The sequence below is a fragment of the Pantherophis guttatus genome, chromosome 2 (assembly GCF_059756535.1).
Source record: "Pantherophis guttatus breed Tessera chromosome 2, ASM5975653v1, whole genome shotgun sequence".
In the NCBI taxonomy this organism is placed as follows: Eukaryota; Metazoa; Chordata; class Lepidosauria; order Squamata; family Colubridae; genus Pantherophis; species Pantherophis guttatus.
The window spans coordinates 267,085,767-267,103,730 of NC_142064.1; the positions used below are offsets into that span (position 1 = coordinate 267,085,767).

A 17,964-nucleotide genomic window follows, 5' to 3' on the forward strand; every position below is an offset into this window, starting at 1 on the left:
CTGAGGATTGACCGGGCAAGATGTTTGGGAAATAGGTGGGTAGGTATGCTGCAACATCTCTGCAGCTGGTGGATGGACCATTGGGGGGAGGGCCTGCAAAATTTCAACTTTGAAACAGATTTGTATTTAGCATTGGGTGTGTGGGTGTAGTAACTTTGACCTTTCGTTGAATGGCCTGTTTTACCTCAAGGATTACCTGTACTACTTTTTTTCACATCTTCTGCAACCTTTTTATAAACAACAAAATTTACACTATCATTTGAATCTTACAGACAAAGATGCCAATATAACAACACTGGACAACTGAGAATAACAAGCAACATTGAAAAGCAAAGCAAATTGAAGCAGAAATAAAAAAAAATATTTTCCATTTCTTTCAGAAAGCCTATTGTGGGAAAAGTACAGAGTTCAAATGACAAGAGAATCCACACTGGAGATCAGCCATATAAATACTCTGAATGTGGCAAAAGGTTTGGTCAGAATAGCTCCCTTGTGATTCATAGAAGAATCGATATAGGACAGATGACCTACAACTGCTCCCAATGTGGTAAATGCTTTCACAAGCATGGCAACTTTGTGATACACCAGAGAACTCACACAGGAGAGAAACACTTTGAATGTCCTGAGTGTGGGAAAAGTTTCAGTCAGAATTCCAGCCTGGTGAAACACCAGAGGACTCACACAGGAGAGAAACCCTTTGAATGTCCTGATTGTGGGAAACGTTTCAGTCAGAATTCCAGCCTGGTGATACACCAGAGGACTCACACAGGAGAGAAGCCCTTTGAATGTCCTGAATGTGGGAGAAGCTTCAGTCAAAATTCAAACCTGGTGATACACCAGAGGACTCACACAAGAGAGAAACCCTTTGAATGTCCTGATTGTGGGAAAGGTTTCAGTGTCAATTCCAGCCTGCTGATACACCAGAGGTGTCACACAGGAAAGAAACCCTTTGAATGTCCTGAGTGTGGGAAAAGTTTCAGTCAGAATTCCAGCCTGGTAAAACACCAGAGGACTCACACAGGAGAGAAACCCTTTGAATGTCCTGATTGTGGGAAAGGTTTCAGTTTCAATTCCAGCCTGGTAAAACACCAGAGGACTCACACAGGAGAGAAACCCTTTGAATGTCCTGATTGTGGGAAAGGTTTCAGTCAGAATTCCCACCTGGTCATACACCAGAGGACTCACACAAGAGAGAAACCCTTTGAATGTCCTGATTGTGGGAAAGGTTTCAGTCAGAATTCCAGCCTGGTGATACACCAGAGGACTCACACAGGAGAGAAGCCCTTTGAATGTCCTGAATGTGGGAGAAGCTTCAGTCAAAATTCAAACCTGGTGATACACCAGAGGACTCACACAAGAGAGAAACCCTTTGAATGTCCTGATTGTGGGAAACGTTTCAGTGTCAATTCCAGCCTGCTGATACACCAGAGGTGTCACACAGGAAAGAAACCCTTTGAATGTCCTGAGTGTGGGAAAAGTTTCAGTCAGAATTCCAGCCTGGTGAAACACCAGAGGACTCACACAGGAGAGAAACCCTTTGAATGTCCTGATTGTGGGAAACGTTTCAGTCAGAATTCCTACTTGGTGATACACCAGAGGACTCATACAAGAGAGAAACCCTTTGAATGTCCTGATTGTGGGAAAGGTTTCAGTTTCAATTCCAGCCTGGTAAAACACCAGAGGACTCACACAGGAGAGAAACCCTTTGAATGTCCTGATTGTGGGAAAGGTTTCAGTCAGAATTCCAGCCTGGTGATACACCAGAGGACTCACACAGGAGAGAAGCCCTTTGAATGTCCTGAATGTGGGAGAAGCTTCAGTCAAAATTCAAACCTGGTGATACACCAGAGGACTCACACAAGAGAGAAACCCTTTGAATGTCCTGATTGTGGGAAAGGTTTCAGTGTCAATTCCAGCCTGCTGATACACCAGAGGTGTCACACAGGAAAGAAACCCTTTGAATGTCCTGAGTGTGGGAAAAGTTTCAGTCAGAATTCCAGCCTGGTAAAACACCAGAGGACTCACACAGGAGAGAAACCCTTTGAATGTCCTGATTGTGGGAAAGGTTTCAGTTTCAATTCCAGCCTGGTAAAACACCAGAGGACTCACACAGGAGAGAAACCCTTTGAATGTCCTGATTGTGGGAAAGGTTTCAGTCAGAATTCCCACCTGGTCATACACCAGAGGACTCACACAAGAGAGAAACCCTTTGAATGTCCTGATTGTGGGAAAGGTTTCAGTCAGAATTCCAGCCTGGTGATACACCAGAGGACTCACACAGGAGAGAAGCCCTTTGAATGTCCTGAATGTGGGAGAAGCTTCAGTCAAAATTCAAACCTGGTGATACACCAGAGGACTCACACAAGAGAGAAACCCTTTGAATGTCCTGATTGTGGGAAACGTTTCAGTGTCAATTCCAGCCTGCTGATACACCAGAGGTGTCACACAGGAAAGAAACCCTTTGAATGTCCTGAGTGTGGGAAAAGTTTCAGTCAGAATTCCAGCCTGGTGAAACACCAGAGGACTCACACAGGAGAGAAACCCTTTGAATGTCCTGATTGTGGGAAACGTTTCAGTCAGAATTCCTACTTGGTGATACACCAGAGGACTCATACAAGAGAGAAACCCTTTGAATGTCCTGATTGTGGGAAAGGTTTCAGTTTCAATTCCAGCCTCGTAAAACACCAGAGGACTCACACAGGAGAGAAACCCTTTGAATGTCCTGATTGTGGGAAAGGTTTCAGTCAGAATTCCCACCTGGTCATACACCAGAGGACTCACACAAGAGAGAAACCCTTTGAATGTCCTGATTGTGGGAAAGGTTTCAGTCAGAATTCCAGCCTGGTGATACACCAGAGGACTCACACAGGAGAGAAGCCCTTTGAATGTCCTGAATGTGGGAGAAGCTTCAGTCAAAATTCAAACCTGGTGATACACCAGAGGACTCACACAAGAGAGAAACCCTTTGAATGTCCTGATTGTGGGAAAGGTTTCAGTGTCAATTCCAGCCTGCTGATACACCAGAGGTGTCACACAGGAAAGAAACCCTTTGAATGTCCTGAGTGTGGGAAAAGTTTCAGTCAGAATTCCAGCCTGGTGAAACACCAGAGGACTCACACCGGAGAGAAACCCTTTGAATGTCCTGAGTGTGGGAAAAGTTTCAGTCAGAATTCCAGCCTGGTGATACACCAGAGGACTCACACAAGAGAGAAACCCTTTGAATGTCCTGATTGTGGGAAATGTTTCAGTCAGAATTCCAGCCTGGTGATACACCAGAGGAGTCACACAGGAGAGAAACCCTTTGAATGTCCTGATTGTGGGAAAGGTTTCAGTGTCAATTCCAGTCTGCTGATACACCATAGGACTCACACAAGAGAGAAACCCTTTAAATGTCCTGATTGTGGGAAGGATTTCAGTGTCAATTCCAGTCTGCTGATACACCAGAGAACTCACACAGGAGAGAAACCCTTCGAATGTCCTGAGTGTGGGAAAGGTTTCAGTCAGAATTCCAGCCTGGTGATACACCAGAGGACTGACACGAGAGAAACCCTTTGAATGTCCTGATTGTGGGAAGGATTTCAGTGTCAATTCCAGTCTGCTGATACACCAGAGAACTCACACAGGAGAGAAACCATTTGAATGTCCTGAATGTGTGAAAAGCTTCAGTCAAAATTCCCCCCAAGACACCTATTGCTCTGGTTCCCAACCCTTGGTTCCCCCAAAGCATCCCTAGGCCTCCTCCACCCCCACCCCCCAAGACACCTATTGCTCTGGTTCCCCACCCTTGTTTTCCCCAAGGTATCCCTAGGCCTCCTCTACCCCCACCCCCCAAGACACCTATTGCTCTGGTTCCCCACCCTTGTTTTCCCCAAGGCAGGGGTGAAATGCTACCGGTTTGCTCCAGTTCTGGGGAAGCCCCCCCCCCCAGGCCTCCGCACAGAGTAACCCCCAGGCCTTTTCCCACTCCCACTGGCTCCGTGCAGCTTAGGCCATTCTGTCACAGGGCCTTCCAATTACGATTACACCTTGCAGCAGCTGTTAAATGAGACTGCTTTGCTTAATTGCAGACTTGGGCTTTCCTTCCAAAGGCCTCCCGTAACCCATCTCTTAGGTCTCCCCAGGACTTTCCTTCCCTCCCAGAGTCTCTTCAGGCCTCTCCTTCCTAAAACAGGGTCCCTGTAGTCCCCAATTCGAAGTCCAACCCTACCAGACCTCATAGCGTCCTCCTCTTTATCTTTTGAAGACATCTGAACCTTATATTGGGGAAGGAGGGAAGGACGGAAATCTCTCAGCTGTATGACTATTTCATGGAAGCAGCCGTTATTTTCACTGTGCCTGGGATTCATCGCTGGGCCCTGAGGTGGATTTGTGGAAGTGGCTGCCATTTTGCCACGACTGCCTCAGGGCCAAAATGGCGGCTGCTTCTGGGTCATTGTCATGCAGGAGAGGGAGAAACTGCTCTGTTTCTCTACCTTAACACTGTGCAGACAGCCTTAAGGAATTGTGGGTGCACTGAAAATGATGGCTGCTTCCATGAGATCTTGAAAATTTACCTGTGAAATGTATTTATTTATTATTTATTATTTGAACTTGTATGCTGCCCTGTCTCCGAGGGGACTCAGGGCGGCTCACAACAATGAAAACAAGCCAAATCAATGTTAAAATACCCAATAAGGTTATAGAAAGACCATTAAAATCCCTTTTAAAACCCCTTTCAGTCTAAATCAGCCAGGCAGAATAATCATGTTTTAAGGTCACGGCGGAAAGAGCCACCCAGAGCTCCAAGATGAGCTGATTCCATAGGGTAGGTGCACCCACAGAGAAGGCCCGCTCCCTGTGGGTTGCCAGCTGACATTGGCTGATGGCACCACAAGGAGGCCCTCCTTGTGGGAACGCACCAGGCGATGGGGAGCTGTCACTGGCCGCAGATGGTCTGACAGATACCCCGGGTCTAAGCCATGTAGGGCTTTATAGGTAATTACCAGCACCTTGAATCTCACCCGGAGGGCAACCGGTAGCCAATGCAGGTCCCACAGGAGAGGTGTAACATGAGAGTGTTGGGACACTCCCATTACTACCCGCGCGGCCGCATTCTGCACCAGCTGAAGCCTCCGGGTGGTCTTCAAGGGCAGCCCCATGTAAAGAGCATTGCAGTAGTCGTTCCGGGAGGTGATGAGCGCATGGGTGACTGTGCGTAGGGCATCACGGTCCAGATAGGGGCGCAACTGGCGCACCAGACGAATCTGGGCAAATGCCACCCTGGTCATGGTTGTAACATGATCTTCAAAAGTCAACCATGAATTCAGGAGGAAGCCTAAGTTCCGTACCTTATCAACAGGGGGCAACACCTCACCCCCTATAGCCAACGATGGAATATTCCCCTGGAACCGGGATGCCGCTATCCACAGCCACTCTGTCTTGGCGGGGTTGAGCTGAAGCCTGTTCCTCCCCATCCAGAGCGCACCGCTTCCAGGCACAGGGACATCACGTCGAGGGCATCACTGGGCTGCTTCGGGGTGGATATAAAAAGTTGGGTATCAACAGCATACTGATGATACCCCACCCCAAAACCAGCGGCTTCATATAAATGTTGAACGGAAGGGGAGAGAGGACCGACCCCTGAGGGAACCCACACATAAGGGGCCTCAGGGCAGACCTCTGTCCCCCCGCCAACACCACTTGCGAGCGCCCGGAGAGGTAGGAGAACCACCGTAAAACAGTGCCTCCCACTCCCAACCCTTCAAGGCGCTGCAGCAGGATACCATGGTTGATGGTATCAAAAGCCGCTGAGAGATCTAATAGGAGCAGGACAGAGGAATGTCCCTTGTCCTGGGCCCTTCAGAGATCATCCACCAGTGCGACCAATGCCGTCTCCGTGCTGTACCCGGGCCTGAAACCCAACTGGTACATGTCCAGATATAATGTTTCATGCAGGGCCAACAGGAGCTGATGTGCCACCACACTCTCAACAACCTTCGCAATAAAGCGAAGATTGGAGATAGGACGGAAGTTATTCAAAATATCTGGATCCAAGGCCGGTTTCTTGAGGAGGGGTCTCACCACCGCCCCCTTCAAGGCGGCCGGGAAACTCCTCTCATCCAAGGAAGGTATAAGAACTGCCTGGATCCAGCCGCGTGTGACCTCCCGGGCCGAATAAACGAGACAGGAGGGACACGGGTCCAGCAAACATGTGGAGGTACTCAGCTTCCCCATGATCCTGTCCACTTCCTCGGGAGTAACAGGATCAAATTTGTCCCAAATCATCAGTCCCGTTGTCATCTCCCTGACCGACCCGGTCCAGCTGGAGTCCATCCCATCCCGAATCTGAGTGATCTTGTCCTGCAGATGATGACTATACTCCTCGGCCCGCCCCCGCATAGAGTAATCTCACGCTCCCTGATTCAAAAGGGAGCGGGACACCCTAAAAAGGGCGGCTGGACGATTATCTGCGGACGCGATGAGGGCGGAGAAGTAAACACGCTTCGCCGCCTCCATCACCACCAGATAAGATCGACTGAAAGATCTCAACTGTGCTCGGTCAGACTCGGAACAGCTGGATCTCCAACAACTCTCCAGGCCACTCCTCCGACGCTTCATCTCCCAGAGCTCCTCAGTAAACCAAGGGGCCAACTGGGATCTGCGTCGGGTCAGAGGTCGCAAAGGCACGACCCGGTCGAGAGCCCCGGCAGCTGCCTTTAACTAGGCATCCACCAGAGTCTTGACCGGGGCATGGGAAAGAGAGACAGGTATAATCCCAAACTCCGTTTGAAACCGCTCAGGGTCCATCAGGCGCCTGGGGCAGAACCAGGTGGTTGGTTCTGCCTCCCAGTGGCGGGGGGGCGGCATAATGGAAGCCCAGCCTAAGGAGATAGAGATTGGTCCATGACAGGAGTTGAATAGCTGGCTCACCCCCACCGAAGTCATTTCGCCACTGCTCTGAGATAAAAACTAGATCGGGCGTGTGTCCCCCCTGATGAGTCGGGGTCTGTATTATCTGTGTCATGTCCATGGCCGCCATGGAAGTCATGAACTCCCGGGCTGCTCCCGGCGCCCCCTCCCCCCGGGAAGGTAGCTTAAAGTCCCCCAGCACAATAAGACTGGGAAACTCAACCACCAGCCCCGATATGGCGTCTAGCAGCGAGGGCGGGGCCGTTGATATGCAGCTGGGATATAGGTACGTAATCAACAGGGCCAACTGACCTTGCGGTCCCCATCTCATGAGGAGGGACTCACATCTGTCTATCTGAGGAGCAGTGACCACCCACAGACCATGGGCCTCCCTAATAACAACCGCCACCCCTCCCCTGGGACGTCGGCTGATGTAGTACCCGAAAACCCGGCGGGCAGAGTTCATTCAGAGGGACACCACCCTCTGAGCCCAGCCAGGTTTCCGTAATGCAAGCCAGGTCCGCATTCTCCTCCTCGATCAGTTCACTGATGAGGGGAGTTTTGTTAACCACGGACCTGGCATTAAAATAAACCAGCCTAAACCCAGGTGATCTCTCTCTCAGACCCCTGGGGGGGAGGCGGCATCCCTGGGGTCGGGGCGAGCCACCGCATAAAGATAGCGGGGACGCACTCCCAACCTCCGATACCGCCTCCTATTCGACCCGTTGCGGCCATTCCCCATCGCAACAGGGATCAGAGCCTTCCCCCCCCCTCGTGGAGTCCCAGGGGACCCCACCCCTGCTCCCACCATACCATGACTCTCCCCTGACCTGGACTGCCAACAACCTGGAGGAGCCTCCCCTTGCCCCCACCGGGTATCATAACCCCACCCCCTCCCCAGACCCCCTAAAAACCTTGTTAAAAAGGAGTACAAAGAACTTTTAAAAACCTTAACACCCTCATGCCACCTCTCAGGATCCCAAGATCCGTCATTAAGGTACTCTTTGGCTAGGCCGATAGGCCACTTCCAGAAATGGGGGGCATTCCTCAAAGTGTATAAGTCCGCTCTTGTGTAAGTCTGTATAGCCATCATCAGCCCTGGGTACGGGCACGACAATGGTGAAGTGGGAAACAGATGGACCAGGCCGAAGCTACCCCAACTGTCGGGAGCCCCCACTCCTGGGTGTCCTCTCACGGCACCCAGGGGGACATAAGTGGGCAAACATCGCCGCTCTCTCACCGCGGCGAAGTCCCAATTTATTCATTGGGTGGTCACCTGGGCGAGACTCTCGGTCAATTGCTGCTCTCTCACCCCAGCATGGCCGGTTTCACCACCCTCTCACGGCGGTGGAAGTCATCGCCCCAGAAGCTAGGCCAAACCATGGTGGAAAGGGAAAGTCCGTGATCACTTGCTCGTCTTAAGTCCAAACATGCTGGTCTTCCAGCCAAAGTCCTTAGATGTTCAACATGGGATCGGGGCCCCATCTACATAGGGTGCAGGGAATCGAGCTCAGGTCTTAATCGCCCATCAGATCTCCATGCGCCCATCGATGGCATTAGGCGCAGAACAGTCCGTCTAATACAGCCGGCGCCGGTGATGGGCTTGTGAGGAGTAGGCCCAAGGCCCAGTGAAAAAAAGCAGTGTAACATTTCAAATGAAAAGCTTTTCTGCCGTGCAGATGAACCTGGTGGAGAAGAGCTGTAGGAATACTGAGTTGAGGAGAAAAGGGATCGTGGCTTTAATCACAAGATCTCCAGGTTTATTAGCAACTCCTGCTGTGATCTCCTCTTCTTGGAAATGCCTGCTTGTTACCCTTTGATGGCTGCTGGGTGACAGCAGCACCATATTGCTGACGTACATGTGGCATCCCCCTTTGAGTTTGTGATATGAGGGGAAAAAATGTACAATGGAAAATGTTTCATTTTAAAAAACGCATTGTGTAAGAACAAGACTTTTGACAAGGAAAAAATGGGTAGTGTCAGTATTGCTATGAACAGTTGGGTAAGGCAAGATGCTCAGACTTGCCTCAAACTGTGAGATGGACAGCAAATAAATTTATTAATCAATAAATTTAATAATAAAAAGGTAAGATAAACATCTTTTGTCAACTTTTGCTCAGTTGCAAGGTCTCCACACATATAATAGTTTCTAACAAACTACCATTGTTCTTCTTGTGCATTCTGTATCTCTACGACCGATCTGTCTTCCTCAGCTTCCCTTCCCTCCTCAATGTAAATTTAAAATTTCAATTTCAATAGTACACCAGTCCAGCACTCTTTGTGGCATTTTTCAAGTATCACTAGACAGAATTCAAGGTTTTTTTAAAAAATTAGAATTATTATGAGGGGTGCACTTCCTTATCCATAAGGTCTCTCCTTTTTTTATTTTTACTATGGTAATAATGAACTTTACTGATTCTGGCATTTTCCAGCTCTTTCTTCTTGTCTGACTTGCAGAAAGGAGGGATACATTTTTAAAAATGGCTTCAAACTACTCTCACTACCATTACAAGGATGGGAAGTTTTTGAAACATTTGATATGATATAAATCTTCTTCTTCTTGTGCCATATCCGTCATAAGCCGTTGGCGATCATGTTGGCAATCCAATTTTTATCAATAGCTGCACGAAAAACTGCTGCTGAATTTTGTCCAAACCAGTCCCTTAGATTTTGAAACCATGATGTTCTTCTGCCTGGAGCTCGTTTGCCTTCAATCCTTCCCTGGAGGATTAAATGAAGTGTGCTGTATTTTTCTGGATGTCGCATCACATGTCCGAAATATCCCAACTTTTGTTTTTTTAAATTTTAATGGTTTTTTTTAATGGTATAAATAGGTGACTCAAAAGATTAGTCAGATTAACATTGATCCTCATTATTTATTTTCCAAGAGTGTGTCATCAGCATTTCATCAAAAAAGGACTACGGGATAATGTATAGGAATTAATGGCTAAAGCTAAAATTTCATGTTCATGGATATTCCAGAGGAAAAATTGCAGACCACAGGAACCATGTTCACCTTTAACATTTGGAATTAATCACAGATACATACAAACTTTTCAAATTGTTATTTCCTCCCAGGGTTCCCTTCTCTTTTCCATTACCTGATTTGGGAGTCGGGGTGGGGAGAGCGTATCACGTTTTTTAAAAAAAAGAATACAGAGTTAGTTTTCTTTTTTTGTGCTTTAGTCTTTAGAATTGCTTTGTCTGTTTTAACAGTATAATCAATTGTGAAAGTTATTTTCAAATTTCCCACAACTATGATTGATATTTTGTTAACAGTGGGAGAAAGTAGTGCCTAAATTTAGGATAACTTAGAATAGGTAGCACAGAGAAGTAATGGTAATTATATAGTTGAGTACTACCTGTATTGCACTTTACTAAAGATAAAAGTTTCCCCTGTTCAGTCATTTCTGACTCTGGGGGATGATGCTCATCTCTGTTTTTTAGCTGAGGGAGCCAATGTTATCTGAAGATGCTTCCATGGCCTTGTGGCCAATATGACTATATGCTGTTGTGCATGGAATACTACCTTCCCACCAAAGTGGTACCTATTTATCTACTCGCATTTGCAAGCTTTTGAACTCTTAGGTGGACAGGAGCTGGAGCAAGTAACAGGAGCTCAACCTGTCCTGTGGTGCACAGGTTTCAAACCCAGACTGTCAGCTTTCCAACTGACAAATTCAGTTGTTGTGATGCACAACAATCCTTGGTTTATGTGCAAATGCACAATCCCCAAACCTTGTCAGGTGTGTCAGAAGAGACTCTTGCTGCAGGAAAACACAGTCTTTTTCCACCAGTCAAAATTTCAGGTAGTCCTTGACTTACGACCACAATTGAGCCCAAAAGTTGCATTGTTAAGTGAGAGATTTGTTAAGTGAGTTATACCCCATCTTATGTCCTTACTTGCCACTGTGAATCATTGCAGTTGATAATTTAGTAATATGGTTGTTAAGTGAATCTGGCTTCCCCATTGAGTTTGCTTTTCAAATGGTTGCAATCACCTGACCTTGGGACACAGCAATGGTCATAAGTATGAACCAGTTGCCAAGCATCTGGATTTTGATCACTGTTCATAGGGATGCTACCATGGTTGTAAGTGTGAAAAATGGTCATAGGTCACTTTTTTCAGTGTCATCCTAACTTTGAACAGTCAGTAAATGAACTTGTAAGTGGAGGACTGCCTGTATTAGCTTAGTTCCTTTCCAGATGCACTGTTAAGATCTTAACACCTGGGTAGCTTTTCAATGACCAGGATTAAAGCAACATTGGAAATGCAGGAAATCCTTAATTTACAACTGTAATTTAGCCTGCAATTACAGTCCTAAGTCATGACGGTCATTAATGGGTCACCACACAATGTGCCCAGTTCTACAACCTATTTGGTGGCAGTTGTTAAGCGCATGCAACAATTGTAAAACAAACAGCCTGACTAGGTGGCTCAGTCTGACTAGGTGGCTCAGTGGCTAAGACACTGAGCTTGTCGATTAGAAAGGTCGGCAGTTTGGTGGTTCAAATCCCTAATATAGGTCTCCTGCGTGAGCAGGGGGTTGGACTAGATGACCTCCAAGGTCCCTTCCAACTCTGTTACTGTTACTGAGTGGTCAGTGGGGCACTTGAGTTTACTTCTGCATACCCCTTTTTGTGGTGACTCATAGATTCCCTACCCAGTTGATTCAATTTCATTCAAACACGGCAGTTGTTAAGTGAATGCTACAATCATTAAGCAAACCCATTGTTCACTAGGGATATAAGCATGAGTTTCTGGCAAAAATGTACATCATGGTCATGTGACTGCAGGATGCGATGAAAGGCCACAACTGCTGGCTGGTTGCCAAGCACCCAAAATGTCATGTGACCCTGGGTGGAGCCCCTCCGCCCCCAGTCCTCAGAAGTTCAAATCTGGGTCATAAATTGTTTTTTGAATGGTTGCTAAATGGCTGGTCGTAAGACGAGGACTATCTGTAAGTCACAGACTTGGTGTTGTCGCAGTTCTGTGTCTAGGACAAAAAGTAACAGAGGGAGAATTATTTTTAAAAAAATCCAACCTAGAATTAAGAAGAAATTGTCACTGAGAACAATTAATCAGTGGAACAAATTACCTCTGCAATCTGTGGTTGTTCCATCAGTGGAGGCTTTTAAGAGGAGACTGGAGAGCCATTTGACTGGGATGATATAGGTTCTCCTGCTTGGAGAGTTGGTCCCTTCCAACTCTTACTCTGTAATTCTGTAAGAACTTCATGAACATTTAGGGCTCAGCATGTAGCTCATCTTCAGAAGCTTAAGTAGCTTCACATTTCACTCTTTTACTTGGCTCTTTTGCAAAGATAGGATGCTAGGAGTCTAAAACAACTTGATAGCATATAATCAGTGACAACATCTTGCAAACGCCTTAGGCAGAGACGGGACAAGCGTGTTTTTTCGCCTCCTGTCGGGAGATGGCAATCACTTCTGCGCCTACAAAGCCGTCAATACAGTAGCTGCATCTGTGGTTGATCCTTAAAGGAGTTAAAACCATCAAGTACTGTATTGCTAGAAAGGATTGAGGAAGAAGAGAAGCCCAGAGGAACTTCCTGTACCGGATCCCTCATGGGTGGAAGGTGGCTTGCAGAGCGGCTTTTGTGCTCTTCCAGAAGTTGAAGCATCAGCTGGAAGGTGAGTTGAGGGCAAGTTGGAGGAGAGGCCAGAAGCCAGTTGGGCTATTTGGTTTGGATGCTGCCAACCGATGTGTAGCGTCCTCTGCCCCGTTGCTGCCAGCAACCAGGAGGCGTTTCTGATTGGCTATGGAAATGACAGCTCTCTTGGAGGGAAGCACAAGTGTTTATTATTGGTTAGCTTCTTCTGACAGCCGATGTATAAATAGGAGGCTCTGTTGTAAGTGTTTTCTGAAGCGTTCTGGTTACTTGTGATGTTAGCAATAAATCTAGTTGTATTGAGCTAGTCTCGCCTCAGTTGATTTCCACGCACAGTTATGAATATAACAGATGCACATTTAAGATGGTCGCAACATCCCACAATCATGATCCCCATTTTTGACCTTCCCAGCTTGTTTCTCATAGGCAAAGTTAGTGAGGATGATGACGGCAAGAAATTGCAAGTGACAGTCATGTGAAACTGCCTTTAACAACCCACAGTGGTTTGCTTAACAACGCCAGAGGAACAGATGTAAGTTGGCAGTTATGTGACATCATGCTTCATGATCAGATTGCTTAGTGACACAGATCCCAGTCCCAAATGTGAGGACTCCTTGAAAGGGAATGTCACCAGAGGAATTGTGGACAGGAGGACAGTATTTTCTTATCTGGAGCTGAGGACTTCCATCGGTATAACTGGTGTTTCAAATTTTGCAGAGGCTTTAGGCATCATTTCATCAGTTAAAGCCCCCACATCTCTAAATTTAGCTCAGAAGGTTTAATTGTAACCATTTTGGGACATTTTTCAGGCTGAAAACATGGATTTTTCACATATATACATTTGTAGGTATAAATGTAATTCTCTCTGCAGTTGGATAATCTATCCCCAGTGCTTCTAGATATTCAGTCATGTGAAAAACAATGTACACCCTCTTTGAGTTGTATAGTTTTATGTATCAGGACATACTAAAAATCATCTGGTCTGTACGCTCTTAAAAATAGGTGAATACAACTTCAGATGAACAACAACAGATGACATATTACATCACGTAACAATCAGTGGTGGGTTTCACTTACCTTTGCTACCGGTTCATGCACACTCACCACTTCTGCGCATGCACAGAGTGTATTTGATGATGTCCGGGCGGGTGGGCGGAGCCTCCTGCCACCGCTACTACTGGCTCAGCCGAACCGGGCCGAACCGGTAGCAACCCACCACTGGTCACCATGTATTTTACAAAAGGAAAGCCAAAATGGAGGAGCCACATGTGAAAACTAACACCTTAATGATTCAATATCTTATAGAGCCACCTTTAGCAGTAATAACTTCAAGGAATTGTTTCCTGTATGACCAAAAACGGTCTCTTGCATTGTTGCAGAGGAATTTTGGCCCACTCTTCTTTACAACATTGTTTCAGTTCATTGAGGTTTGTGGGCATTTGTTTATGCCCACCTCTCGAGAGGTCCCATCACAGGATTTCAATTGGGGTGAAGTCTGGACTTTGCTATTGCAAACCTTGAGATGGGATTTCTTCTTTGCTCTACCAGCGTAAGACTACTGTAAAGCTAGCACAGATAGAGCAAAGAAGACATCTGATCTCTTGTTTCCATGGCAATCCTTTCCTCCCCAGCCAGGGTAAACCACAACAATATCTTCTTAGATCTCTTTGCCAGCATAAAACTAGTGCCGGTGTCGCTAAGAAGAAATCGTAGTAGTTTATGCTAACTGGAAAGAAAAGGATTACAACGGAAGCAAAAAAGGCATGATTTCTTCTTAGCCCCACTAGCAGTAGCTTTACCTTAGTGTTGTGCTGGTAGAGCAAAGAATAAATCTCATCACTTTTGCTTCCATGGCAATCCTTTCCTCCTTAGCCAGCGTAAATCACTAACGATTTATGCTGGCTGGAGTGAAAGGATTGCCATGGAAAGAAAAGAGTTTATATTTCTTCTTCTTGATTATGCCATGAGGCCCAGATGACTTCCTGAGCTTGTCAGAAATTTTGTAAGTGAATGGTGATGGGGGACTGGGGTTGGGGAGGAATGCATAGTATATTGCAAAGCAGGCCAACATACTGGGGTCTGGGGGATTGTGAGGACTGACTGGGCAAGATGGAAGGGAAATAGGTGGGTGGGTATGCTGCAGCATCTCTGCAGTGAAGGAGTCAAGGACCTCGGGGTGGGAGGCGCTGCAAAAATTCAACTTTGGAGCAGATTCATATTTAGCATTTGGAGGAGTGTTCAGAAATTTGTTGAATGGCAAGTCGTACCTAAAGGATTACCTGTACTTCTTTTTTTCACATCTTCTGCAACCCTTTCATAAAGAATAAAACTTACACTTTCTGTTGAATCTTACAGACAAAGAGGATGCCAATATAAGCACACTGGACAACTGAGAATAACAAGCAACATTGAAAAGCAAAGCAAATTGAAGCAGAAATAAAAATATGTTCTATTTCCTTCAGAAAACCACAGAATTCGTCTACTTCATCAGCAGATAGGAGACAGAAAAGAGAAAATCATGAAGAGATTTGCAGCTGGAAAAAGTAGATTATATAGAATTTAAGAATACGTTACTTGAAAAGGTCAAAGGAGATCATTTTTCCGTTCAGAAAAAGAGGAAAATATCTGGAAGCCAGTGGGGAAGAAAATGTCAATTGGATAGTCACATATAGCAGCCAGTAATGCAGACACCAACAAAATAAGGAATCATACATAATATTGACCTCCTCAAGAATGTCACTGATGGAAAAGCTCCATATATGTGCCTATTATGGGAAAAGTAAAGAGTTCAAATCACAAGAGGATCTACACTTGATAGAGCCTTGATAGTATAGTGGTCTATGCACCCTGTTATTAACACAGCTGCCTGCAATTTACTGCTGGTTCGAATCTCTCCAAGGCTCAAGGTTGACTCAGCCTTCCATCCTTTCTAAGGTAGGTGAAATGAGGACCCAGTTTGTGGGGGCAATAAGCTGACTTTGTATAAATATACAAAAGTATGAAGGCTATTGCTTAACGCATTGTAAGCCGCCCTGAGTTTCTGGAGAAGGGCGGCATATAAATCAAATTTTAAAAAAAAATACACAACAAAAGCCATATAAATACTCTGAATGTGGCAAAACTTTAGAACTTTCTTTAGAAACTTCTTTTCTAAAGAAACTTTAGAATAGCTCCCTTGCAATTCACAGAAGGATCCTCATAGGAGAGATGCCCTACAACTGCTCCCAATGTGGTAAATGCTTTTGCAAGCATGGCAACTTTGTGATATATCAGAGGACTCACACGAGGGAGAAACCATATGAGTGTCCAGATTGTGGGAAACGTTACACAGCAAATTCCCACCTGGTGATACACCAGAGGACTCACACAGGAGAGAAACCCTTTGAATGTCCTGAATGTGGGAATAGCTTCAGTCAAAATTCCAGCCTGCTGATACACCAGAGGACTCACACAGGAGAAAAACCCTTTGAATGTCCTGAATGTGGGAAAAGCTTCAGTCAAAATTCCAGCCTGCTGATACACCAGAGGACTCACACAGGAGAGAAACAGTTTGCATGTCCTGATTGTGGCAAACGTTTCAGTGAGAATTCCAGCCTGGTAAAACACCAGAGGACTCACACAGGAGAGAAACCCTTTGAATGTCCTGAATGTGGGAAATGTTTCAGTGAGAATTCCAACCTGGTGAAACACCAGAGGACTCACACAGGAGAGAAACCCTTTGAATGTCCTGAATGTGGGAAAAGCTTCAGTCAGAATTCCTACCTGGTGATACACCAGAGGATTCACACAGGAAAGAAACCCTTTGAATGTCCTGAGTGTGGGAAAAGTTTCAGTCAGAGTTCCCATCTCATTGGCCACCAGAGAACTCACACAGGAGAGAAGCCCTTTGAATGTCCTGATTGTGGGAAAGGTTTCAGTGAGAATTCCAGCCTGGTGAAACACCAGAGGACTCACACAGGAGAGAAACCCTTTGAATGTCCTGAATGTGGGAAAAGCTTCAGTCAGAATTCCTACCTGGTGATACACCAGAGGACTCACACAGGAAAGAAACCCTTTGAATGTCCTGAGTGTGGGAAAAGTTTCAGTCAGAGTTCCCATCTCATTGGCCACCAGAGAACTCACACAGGAGAGAAGCCCTTTGAATGTCCTGATTGTGGGAAATGTTTCAGTGAGAATTCCAGCCTGGTGATACACCAGAGAACTCACACAGGCGAGAAACCCTTTGAATGTCCTGAGTGTGGGAAACGTTACAGACAGAATTCCCACCTCATTATCCACCAGAGGACTCATACAGGAGAGAAACCCTTTGAATGTCCTGAATGTGGGAAAAGCTTCAGTCAGAATTCCTACCTGGTGATACATCAGAGGATTCACACAGGAAAGAAACCCTTTGAATGTCCTGAGTGTGGGAAAAGTTTCAGTCAGAGTTCCCATCTCATTGGCCACCAGAGAACTCATACAGGAGAAAAACCCTTTGAATGTCCTGATTGTGGGAAATGTTTCAGTGAGAATTCCAGCCTGGTGAAACACCAGAGGACTCACACAGGAGAGAAACCCTTTGAATGTCCTGATTGTGGGAAAGGTTTCAGTCACAATTCCAGCCTAGTGAAACACCAGAGGACTCACACAGGAGAGAAACCCTTTGAATGTCCTGATTGTGGGAAATGTTTCACTGAGAATTCCAGCCTGGTGATACACCAGAGGACTCACACAGGAGAAAAGCCCTTTGAATGTCCTGATTGTGGGAAATGTTTCAGTCAGAATTCCAACCTGGTGAAACACCAGAGGACTCATACAGGAGAGAAAGCCTTTGAATGTCCTGATTGTGGGAAACGTTTCAGACAGAATTTCCACCTCATTGGCCACCAGAGGACTCACACAGGAGAGAAACCCTTTTAATGTCCTGATTGTGGGAAAAGTTTCAGTGTCAATTCCTAACTGGTGATACACCAGAGGACTCACACAGAAGAAAACCATACGAGTGTCTGGAATGTGGGAAAGATTTCAGTATTTCGTCTAACCTTTACACACAGGAGACAAACCTTTCCAATGTCCATCTTGTGAACAATGCTTTAGGCGTAAATCATCTCTGATTGCTCACAAGAAAATGCACGAGGCAAATATTGAACAGTTTATAGAAAGGTTGAAATTAATTTCTGATCTTCCATTCGGAATACAGATGAGAAATTGATTATTTAAATTCTGGCCTGATCCTTTTTAGTCAAGAGATCTCAGAATTAGACCTGTAGGTGGAGAGAGAAAAATGGAAAATATTAGTTTAATAAAGGCTAACTACCTGTTTCTGATTATCAGCAGTACTTTCTGGATGTTTGCATTTGCAGAAGTCGTGGAATTTCTGCAAACAGGCCTTTGGGTGGTGTTTTTTGTATTTTGATTATGGAATTCCGACATGTGGAGTTTCAGCCTTCTATCTTGGTGAACTCCA

At 45.9% G+C, this 17,964-nt stretch overlaps 3 protein-coding genes across 8 annotated transcripts in view; all 3 read left to right on the plus strand.

The window, feature by feature from the left end:
- LOC132711728 (uncharacterized) overlaps nucleotides 1-8,984 on the plus strand; it is a 43,937-nt gene extending 34,953 nt beyond the window's left edge. For 3 of the 5 annotated variants that reach the window (XM_087884176.1, XM_087884178.1, XM_087884175.1), the window contains exon 2: nucleotides 381-8,984. In XM_087884176.1, coding sequence (XP_087740302.1) covers nucleotides 381-3,555 — 3,175 coding nt within the window. In that variant the 3' untranslated portion in view covers nucleotides 3,556-8,984. Of the gene's footprint in view, nucleotides 1-272 lie in introns of all 5 variants that reach the window. The other 2 variants (XM_087884180.1, XM_087884177.1) reach the window with 1 other exon arrangement.
- LOC148115802 (uncharacterized) overlaps nucleotides 1-17,825 on the plus strand; it is a 32,719-nt gene extending 14,894 nt beyond the window's left edge. The window contains exons 1-2 of one of the 2 annotated variants that reach the window (XM_087884330.1): nucleotides 12,440-12,540; nucleotides 14,874-17,825. In XM_087884330.1, the coding sequence (XP_087740456.1) occupies nucleotides 15,726-17,417 (1,692 nt within the window). In that variant the 5' untranslated portion in view covers nucleotides 12,440-12,540; nucleotides 14,874-15,725 and the 3' untranslated portion in view covers nucleotides 17,418-17,825. Of the gene's footprint in view, nucleotides 1-12,439; nucleotides 12,541-14,873 lie in introns of those variants that run through there. The other variant, XM_087884329.1, reaches the window with a different exon arrangement.
- The window catches only part of LOC132711716 (uncharacterized), a 34,446-nt gene continuing 28,947 nt past the window's right edge, over nucleotides 12,466-17,964 (plus strand). Inside the window, exon 1 of the mRNA XM_060691327.2 lies at nucleotides 12,466-12,540. The gene's annotated coding sequence lies outside the window, so the exon portion shown is untranslated. The remainder of the gene's footprint in view (nucleotides 12,541-17,964) is intronic.